This window comes from Propithecus coquereli, unplaced genomic scaffold, assembly GCF_000956105.1.
Source record: "Propithecus coquereli isolate 6110/MARCELLA unplaced genomic scaffold, Pcoq_1.0 Scaffold172, whole genome shotgun sequence".
Classification (NCBI taxonomy): Eukaryota; Metazoa; Chordata; class Mammalia; order Primates; family Indriidae; genus Propithecus; species Propithecus coquereli.
The window spans coordinates 3,385,949-3,396,062 of record NW_012141858.1 but is presented as its reverse complement, the minus strand read 5'-3'; the positions used below and the strand labels follow the sequence as shown (position 1 = coordinate 3,396,062).

General features: G+C 36.3%; 1 protein-coding gene across 1 annotated transcript in view; it reads right to left on the bottom strand.

Annotated features, from left to right (window-relative positions):
* The window catches only part of CCT2 (chaperonin containing TCP1, subunit 2 (beta)), a 16,484-nt gene that overhangs the window by 1,366 nt on the left and 5,004 nt on the right, over window positions 1-10,114 (bottom strand). Inside the window, exons 8-15 of the mRNA XM_012642045.1 lie at window positions 8,830-8,930; window positions 8,486-8,613; window positions 7,728-7,831; window positions 5,195-5,314; window positions 4,672-4,800; window positions 4,368-4,471; window positions 4,016-4,115; window positions 2,977-3,118 (exon numbers count right to left, since the gene is read on the bottom strand). Of these exons, the coding sequence (XP_012497499.1) occupies window positions 2,977-3,118; window positions 4,016-4,115; window positions 4,368-4,471; window positions 4,672-4,800; window positions 5,195-5,314; window positions 7,728-7,831; window positions 8,486-8,613; window positions 8,830-8,930 (928 nt within the window). The remainder of the gene's footprint in view (window positions 1-2,976; window positions 3,119-4,015; window positions 4,116-4,367; window positions 4,472-4,671; window positions 4,801-5,194; window positions 5,315-7,727; window positions 7,832-8,485; window positions 8,614-8,829; window positions 8,931-10,114) is intronic.

Genomic DNA, 10,114 nt, shown 5'->3' with positions numbered 1-10,114 from the left:
AAAAAAAAAAAAAAAAAAAACTGCCAATGGATAAGCTGGTGAGATTGGATAGTGTAACTCACTAAAGTATGCCAATGTTATCCCTGATATCTTTTATTCTTTGGTGACCATGAAGTGAAAGGGGTATATGACAATCTTTTGGAAAGAGGGAATGGTAAGGGCACTAACAAATTTTTTTACTTAATATTTGTTCAAGGAGCAAAAACTTAAGAAACACTGCTTCTCAAGGCCAGCGCCAACAGTTAAGAGAAGCAGCTGAAAAAGTGTTATGAACAGACTCAAACCTTCCAACCCCAGTAGCTTATGGGGGAACCAAGATGCTAACCACAGGGCACTAACCTGAAAAAAACAAGTCCTTTGGAGGTTAATAAGGAGTATCAAAAAGAAGTTCACAGTCCAGTAAGTTTGGGAAGACTGAGTTAAACAAAATTATTCCTGTGTTTTTCTTTTACTGCAAATTACTCAGAATTTCAAATGTATCTGTGGATAAGGGCGCTGAATTATTGTGACAATTTCTGAGAGGAGGTGTGGTTATGTGACCTTGCTCTCCAAGTCAGAACACTTTAGAGCAGTGGTCCCCAACCTTTTTGACACCAGGGACTGGTTTCATGGAAGACAATTTTTCCACGGACGGGGCTGAGAGAGATGATGGAGCTCTAGAGCAGGGTCCCTAATAGGCCACAGACTCATACCCGTCTGCAGCCCAAGGTGGGGACCACAGCTTTAAAGAACTCAGTTACCTTCTGCTGTCACTCTGCTTAAAAACAGAAAGCATCACAGCATTTTATTATTCCAAGAAAACTTTGTCAACTTTTCCCCTCACCTATTATCAAAATATGGAATGCTTCCCATTAACCTATCCTCCCAATCAGAAAATCTCTGGATTTCTCAGCCCCGTGTTCTTTCCATTACATCACAGTTCATCTTTTCTCTCGACATCCAAATCATTTTCTACTTTCCATCCTCTAACAGTAATCAGACAGCTATCATTGATACAAGCAAGCCAGTGAAATGAGTGCTGCAAAGTTGTGCACAAAGCAATTCCTTTGTAATTTAGTTCAATTTAAGGGTGTAATTTTCCAATAATATCTCCACTTCCCTCCTGTACCTATGGATAAACTCCCCGTGCTCTTATCTAAAAGCATCTCCTCCTCTGGTCCTCTAGATCTCCGTGCCCTCTCTAAGCTACCTAGCGGACTGCTCTCTTCTTCTGCATGTTATTCCCTCTCTACTAATCTCTCCCACTGAAACATGGCTGAGATTTCACAGTGAGACCCACACCTTCTCTAACTGCTCTACTTTCCCACTTCTCTGCTCCCATCCACAACAGACTTCCTGAAAAAGTGGTCTATAAACACTTTCTCTAATTGCCCTTTTCTAGTCTTTATTGAACCTATCTCAGACTATTGCCCTCTTCAGTTTTGACATGTTAAATCCCCTTGTCAAAATCATCAATGGCTTCTCTATGTTGCTAAATCTATTTTTTTTTTTTTTTTGAGGCAAAGTTTTGTTCCGTTGCCCTGGCTAGAGTGCAGTGGCATCATCACAACTCACTGCAACCTCAAACTCCTCACCCTCCCAAGTAGCTGGGACTACAGGCGCAAACTATGATGCCCAGCTAATTCTTCTATTTTTTTGTAGAGACGGGGTCTCGCTTTTGCTCAGGCTGGCCTCAAACTCCTGGCCTCAAGAAATCCTCCCAACTTGGCCTCCTAGAGTGCTAGGATTACAGGCGTGAGCCACCGCCCCTGGCCACTAAATCCAATTTTTAAGGTACATTTTTAGTCCTTATCTTACTTGGCCTATTAACATTTTAGCAGGTTATCGCCCCTTCTCCCTAAATACTTTCTTCATTTGGCTTCTGTTAGACAACGCCTTGGTTTTCCTACCACAGTGGCATCCCTCCCTTTTAGAATTTCATATTATAGAAATTGTCAAATGTATATAAAAGCAGAGCAATCGTATAATGAATCCTTATGAGCCTATCACCCAGTTTTAACAATTTTCCACACATGTACATTCCTTCTTAGTGTCCTTTGCTGGTTGCTCTGCATCTTTCCAAACTTACAACAGTTCTCCAACTTTCAATCCTTAAAATCCCTTTCCTTCTTTAGCTGTAACATTCACTCTTAGAGATCCAACCAGTCTCACAGTTTTAAATACTATATACAGGCTGACAATTCCTAAACATGTAACTATAGCCTGAACTTCTCCCCTAAACTACGGACTCAACTATCCAACTGCCTTAACGAGACACCTAATGTCCCAAATTGAAACCCCCATTTTCTTTCCTTCTTCCTCCCTCCCATAGCCTCTCCCATCTCAGCTAAGAGAAGCTCTATTTTTCCAGACAAAAACCTTGACTTGTCTTTAATTCTCTTTCCTCTCATACCTTATATCCAACCCTACCGGCTCCACCTTCAAAATATATCCGTATCAATCCCTTCTCACCATCTTCACCATTATTTCCCAGTCCAAGCAGCCACATTTTCCCATCTCCCTGAACTCCCACTGACAGTAAAATGAATGGTTTTGGTAACTACTCACAAAAGCTATTAAAAATTAACTGAATCTTCAAGAACTAAGATTTTCTTGCCACTTAATCATTTTTGTGTGAATGAGTTTTTTAAATATTAAAGAAGAACTGCTGGCATAAAAACACTAAGAAACCCTGCACGTGTTATGTGTCTAAGCTCTTGCTACCAAGCCCTCTTCCCCAACCCCCAGCTCTGCAGTACTTGACTTTCCAAGCCCAGCTCTTTTTGTGCCCTTTAAATTCTGCTGCCCATCCCTCTTACCTCCTAAGCTCTTCTAGCTTAAATGTAAGAGTTGTGATTACATAGTTTAAATAACTTCAGAAATACTTTTATCTAGGCAAAAACATCTCCACTGTTCCATTAATTACGATTATCAAATACAGCTTCCTCTTTTGTTTCGGCGTAATTTTTTTTTGAGAAATACAAGTGCTACCAGTACCTTGGTGCTGCTTTGATGATGTTGTCCACACGTAGAATCACTTCTGCTGCTTCAGCTGCACTCAAAAGAACTTGTCGCTTCACTTGAAAACTTTCTGTTATACCCAGTACAGCCATATCTCCAATGGTACCTTCCCTCATATCTGAATAAAAAGTATTGTAAGTAGTTTTAACAAACTATTATATCAAAACATCTCTAATGATTTATAAAAAAATGAAATTGATCCTGTTATTAATAAAATTACAACACCCAACAACTTGATTTAGTAAGAGGATCCACCTATAAATGCACTCAAGGAAAGCCTTTTAAAAAATTAAAAGGTAAACACTATTGATCCACCTATTTTAACAGGGCACCAATGTCAAATAACAAAAAATTATACAGAATACTAAACCACTTACATTAATTTTCTACCTATCTTCATCTGCACCTATCTATATAAAATTATTGCAAAAAATCTGCTTATCACTACTAACATGGAATCTTAAGAACTGAAAGAAAATTTAGAAGTCATCTACCCAACTTCTCAGTAAGAATTCTACTTCATCTTCTGAAAGATTATTAATTGGCCCTCTCCTGTTTAATGACAGGATTATCTACCTGCTTAAGACTATTCCTTTAATGTACTACACACGGCTTGTCAGACCTGGAGAGTTGGAGATCTGTGATATGTGCTCAAGAATGTTCTCAAAATAAGTTCACTATGAAATTAGGAGTTACCATTGAGTATATAAGAGACACAGTCATTTACACTTTTTTCAGACTATGAGTACTATTTATGTATTTAAATCCTATAGTCATAGTTACAAATCTTCTAACTAGTATCACAACTCGTATGGAACAACAGTTTTGGCAATATTGAGAATATGAAGTTAAACACATTTTTGAAGTATATACAACAATGATTACAAAAGCATGGGCCACAGGAATCTTTTACATGGTTATCACCAGAACTTTTATCTCCCTCCACCAAAAAAGGAAAAAAACCTGAAGACAATTACTTTTAACAACCACTACAAAGTTCCCCTTGATTTCTTACCCAGTCCAGCAGCTGTATTGCCTTCGCTGTGAGCAGCCCGGAGCTGTGCCACCAGATCTGCACTATCATAGCCTGCATTGTCAGCTATGATGGTTGGCAACTATAAAATGAAGAAAACAATTAACTACCTACTCTATCAGAACCATTAATTTACTAAGTAGAAGGACAGCTTGTTAAAATTAAACATTTGCAAACAATGCAAAATATGGTTCCTTTTAATTACTGCTCACAAAGAGGATATACTCCACAATCAAATTTAAAAGAGGCATTAACCAATTCATTTTCTATTCATTTTAAAACTATCAGTTACTCACAAAATTTAAATTCAGATCTCTTATTTGTATTAACTCACCATTCTCAGTGCTTTAGCATAAGACTCCATTGCAACAGCTTCTTTGCCTGGTGTTCTATTGGCAAGCTGTGTTACAGCATGAGCCATCAACATCTCAGAACAGCCTACAGATTAAAATTCCAAAAAAAAATATATTGCTACGCTTAGTTATCTTCAAGACATGAATTTCTGACTTCCCTTCAGATATGTCAAGCGTTTTAAAATTAAATGCAAAGGCAACATAAAGTTTCTGTAAGAACCATTAAAACCACTTCTTGTACTTTTTAATAAAAGAAAATACATTCAATATTTTCTAAATGCTTACCTCCTCCATAAACTGTTCTAGAATCCTTCACAGTTTGGGCAAGAACACATAGTGCATCATGCAAAGATCTTTCTGCTTCATCTAAAATTTGTTGAGTGGCACCACGCAAAACAATGGTGCAAGCCTCACCTAAAGGTAAAACAATATTATGTCACAGTGACCACCTAAATCATAAAATGTAAAACAGTTTGCCTTCTATTATTTATGTAGGTGTTGTTTGTAATATTAAGTTTTGAAAGCTGACGCATCTTCTACTGTTACACATTCTCTTTGCTAACAATCCAGGTTCGTGATGGCTCCAAGTAATCAAGAAAAAAAACTATGTTCACTAAGGCATAGTAGAAATGAGGCTGACTTCAAGAGACTGAAACAAAACACAATATATATGTTTATCATATCTTAAAGTTTCAGAAATTAAGACTTGTAAGATATCATTTTCTAGTAACTATAATAACCATCTTTCACTTCAACAGAGCCTACCAAAGATTCAGACACCTTAACCAGGATCTACATAATGACTCACCAAGGGCAACCCCAGAAAAGTGAATGAGTTTATCTTCTCCAATCATGACTTCCTCAATAAGTTTGCAACTTCCAAGCTTCACCAGTTCTGGGTGATCAAACGTAGAGGCAATTTCACCACCTATAAAACATAAACATGTATTAATTAAATGCATGACAGGTTTAAAATTCCTGTTTTCTAGCAAGCAGTAATGGATAGAAAACATGTTATCTAACATTTTAAAAATTGATTGCTGGCTGGGCACACTGGCTCACGCCTGTAATCCCAACACCTTGGGAAGCCAAGGCAGGAGGATAGCTTGAGCCCAGGAGTTTGAGACCAGCCTGGGCAACACAGCCAGACCTCGTCTCTATTTTCTTTTTAAAATAAGTAAAATAAAAAGCTTAGGTTCTTTTTATTTTTGGTTGGGCAATTTCAGAGACTGCTTTGTGTTTTAGATGAAAGACAAGATAGATACTTGGGACATCAGATCCAAAAGTAAGACTTAGTCTATTTCTTCTTGCAATTAGAAACAAAACAAAGACTACTTGTCTTATGAGTATTTTCATTTGATCCTTCTACATCTGCTTATATTTCTTTTTTTTTTTTTTTTCAGGAGATGGGTCTCGCTGTGTTCCCCAGACTGCAATAGAGTAGACTACTCACAGCACAATCATAGCATACTAAAGCCGAACTCCTGGGCTCAAGTGATCCTACTGCCTCAGCCTCCCAAGTAACTGAGACTACATGAACATGCCACCATGCCCAGCACAAGACACTTCTTGACATTTGCAAGACTCAATGTCATATACCTTACAACTCAACACCCAAGGATGAGAGCCACCATGGGATCAATTTTGCAGCCATAAAGTTGGTCTGACTGATGCAGTAAACTTTCTTCTGGGTGGGTGCGTGGGTGGCTGTGTGTGGCTGTGGGTGTGTGTGTGTGTGTATGATATAATTTCAGGTATCAAGACCTTGTGATATCAGGTTATCCTTTGAATGTGATATCATTAACATTTATCTCTTAGACATTTAAAGCAGCTAAACCCACTTCCAAATAATTAATGAAAGGAAAATATCTCCAAATTATAAAGTGTTTTAAGAAATCATTCTGGGATGAGACCAAATCTACTCTTCAAATATTAGTACACTTTAATTTCTTCTAATATTCATGACAGTTCCAAACAGAATATAACAGTCCTAGTGACTTCATATCTCAAAACCCAGGTCTCCTTAATTCTCATTCCCAGATGCCAAACCAACTTTCCTACCTATTCAATTCATTCATTTTTAAGCACCTAACATTTAGATAAAAGTTGCTAAACTTAGTGTTTTGAGCACTACTTGGAGAAATCATTACCTTAAGAAAACACAAACAAGCTGCACTCTGTCATTTTGATGCAGACATAGACATATCTAACTTGTAAACACAATTTCTACTCAGCACAACTGGGATTATATCACTCATACTTCCACTGAAAGGTGCTGGAGTATATTAACTTTCATCATACATCGCTGGATTGTTTCACTTATTTCAGTATCTATTACTTTCGGAAACTGTTAAAAATTAACAAAACTAATATGTAAGTATAAGTTAAGTACTTGACCCTCTCTCCAGCAGACAGCAGGTGTTCAATAAAGGTAACTACTATGACTATACTACTATACTGTACACAAAGCAATTACTTAACAATAAATGAATAAACTCAATAAAGACTCCTTTTTTAACCTCTAGTTTGTTCAGATTATGTTTACAACAGTGATCTTATGGGTTTCTGAGAAAAAAAATCTATTATGTTTAAAGCAGTAACATAACAAAAAGAAATCTGTGCCTATGGCAAACCTGGCATATAATTTGGAATATTAAAAATAACAAAGTAGGCCGGGCGCAGTGGCTCACGCCTGTAATCCTAGCGCTCTCAGAGGCCGAGGCGGGCGGATCGTTTGAGCTCAGGAGTTCGAAACCAGCCCGAGCAAGAGCGAGACCCCGTCTCTACTAAAAATAGAAAGAAATTAATCGGACAACTAAAAATATATAGAAAAAATTAGCCGGGAATGGTGGCGCATGCCTGTAGTCCCGGCCACTTGGGAAGCTGAGGCAGAAGGATCGCTTGAGCCCAGGAGTTTGAGGTTGCTGTGAGCTAGGCTGACGCCACGGCACTCACTCTAGCCCAGGCAACAAAAGTGAGACTCTGTCTCAAAAAAAAAAAAAAGTATACTTTAAAATAACTGAAACTGGAATGTTCCTAACACAAAGAAATGAAAAATGCCTGAGGTGATGATGGATACCCCATTACCCTGATTTGTTCATGTTGCATGCCTGTGTCAAAACATCACATGTACCCTATAAAAGATACACAACACATAAGTACTCACAATAATTAAAATAACTAAATTAAATGTATCCAAAAGTGTAAATCAGATTTCAGAGTAACTGTTGAGATTCTAAGTTCCTTAAAGGGACTTCTTTGTATTTTCAACAATGAGTTGCATAAAGTTAACACAAGAGGGACCATTATGTTTCTTAGAAATCAATGCTTTTTTCTCATACCTGTGACAAGAGCTAAGCGTTCCACACCTGCAAAATCTGCATGCTCAATAGCCATAACACCAGCAGCACCAAAGAGCTGTTCAGGATAATTATAAATTAACTGCCTGTAAATAAAATACATAAAAGCAGTATGTTTAAAACTGCTACTTCACAAGATAAACTACATTAGACTAAAAAACAAGGAAACATTTTTACCTCACCAGTAACCACAGAAATGCAAATTAGAACAAGATAACTATTTGTCACCTATACTTGTGATTTATAAATTATAATACTAATGCATCCATGCTAGCACTGAAAACAGGTTTTATTATATTGCTGACTGTATAAACTGGTCCCATAATTCTGGAAAGCAATTCAGCAGTAATGAATCAAAAACCTATCTACAGTTATACGTGGAAAAAATGAAGTCCAAGTGAAAAAAGGAAAATATATTTAAATGCTTTGATTTCTGGGAATCTACAGCAATAAAACTAAATATTTAAAATCTTAATAAGGCTATTTATAAGAATTTTTATATTTAACAATGCATCTTGCCAACAAACTAAATGTCCACTAGAAGAGTGTGCATAAACCATTATTTAATGGTTTAAACTATGAAAATCCATAATTTTGAGCAAAAATATGCACAGCAGTTCCTAAATAACAAATCACTAATTCAACAGAAGTAATCCAATATAAACCATTTCCATAAACTTTTGTAGGAAAAAAGCTCCTTTCTCAGATGACAAATATTGTTAGCACAAGCAAACACAGACCTGTTAATAAAGCAATTTATTCCATGCTTAAGAATACGCTCAACTTTCTCCTTCATTTTTTCCTTTTCTGCATGTTCTATTTCTGCAACCTTTGCTGTAGAATCAACTCTTACCCGGGAACCAAATATCTAAGACAAAGAAAAGCATAAATAGAGCATCAGTTTCATTATTACTATTAAAGAGTCCCATAGCATATTTCAACATTTTCATCAACATATATACCAAAAGGTATACATGTAAGTGCATAAATATTCATATATATACTTCAAATTTTTTAGTGAAAATTATTCCAACCTGAGTTTACAGCAGTCAGAAATTAGAATTTCAAGAAATGTAGTTGTTACCTTTATTTTGTCTGTATCCATTCCAGTATTTGCAATAAGAATTTTAGCATTTTCAATTCGCTTAGGTTGATTTACTCCAATTTTTTTATCCAAAAGAAAGCCTATACAATAAATAGAAGGGTAGTATTGCATTAAATACTTCAATGCTACATTAGTAAGTCTTATAAAACTACTTTATCAAATTACTATTTAAAAGAAAACATGTAAGTCCAATTTACCAAGCTCCTACAACCTATAAAGCACTGGTCCATTGGACCAGTGATCACAAAATCAACTTAGTGAGTTATTTAAAAAATAATATATGAAACAGAAAATATAAGAGCACAGTACAGATAGTAAAAGTAAACAGTATTTTGAAACTTTTATTTCAAATATATGTTACACACACAGGTATGAGCTGTAATGTAAAGCTTCTAGGTTAAGTCCACTTTCATTAGCTTAAAATCAACATAAGAGAAAAGAAGCTGTGAAGATTCAGACACACACAGGATACTGCTAGAAATTACTAAACTTCTCAGAGAATTGAGGCTGCTGGTAAAATGAAAAAACCATAGTCAATGGAGTCAAGTAAACCTGGCCCCAACATGCACTTGATGCTCACTGGCTAGGTAACCTCGGACAAATTATTCACTCATCCGTAAAACAGGAATATAACTAGTGGCAGAGAGATACTAGTTATCAGCCTACCCCTGTTGATTTGGAACCATCATATGAACCCAGTATTGTCTACCTTTCCAGGCATTTTTTACTTGCGTAAGAATCTTTTTTTTATCTTAAGAAGCCATTATTATCTTGAGTTTTCTGCTCTATTCAACTGAATCTAATCCTCAATGCATCATCATAATGAGAACTAAATGACTAAAACACCTATCACAACGCCTGGCACAAAACAAACATTCAAGAATAGCACTGCTCATGCTACTGTCCTTGTTTTACTAATCTTTCTCTACCAACAGCCCTATTAGAAATCTACAGAGCCCTTGCACGTAAATTTTACCAAGAACATTTTCAGAATTGATACTTTCTTAAAATAAACAGACACACATGACATACAGCAAAATCAAGACTCCAAATCACAGGTAAAAGCAGAAGCCGTAAAGCATAGCCTAATCCTGTTTTTCCTTCTCAGAGAATGCCTATACTTTCTATAAGCCATTTTCTGAAGTAAATACAAGGTGAAGATACTTTGAAAAACTATGTGCTATAAACAAAACATAGTATTAAAAAAAAATAGTTGCTAAGACTCATTTATCACTCAAGAACCAGAACCTCACATCCTATAAAC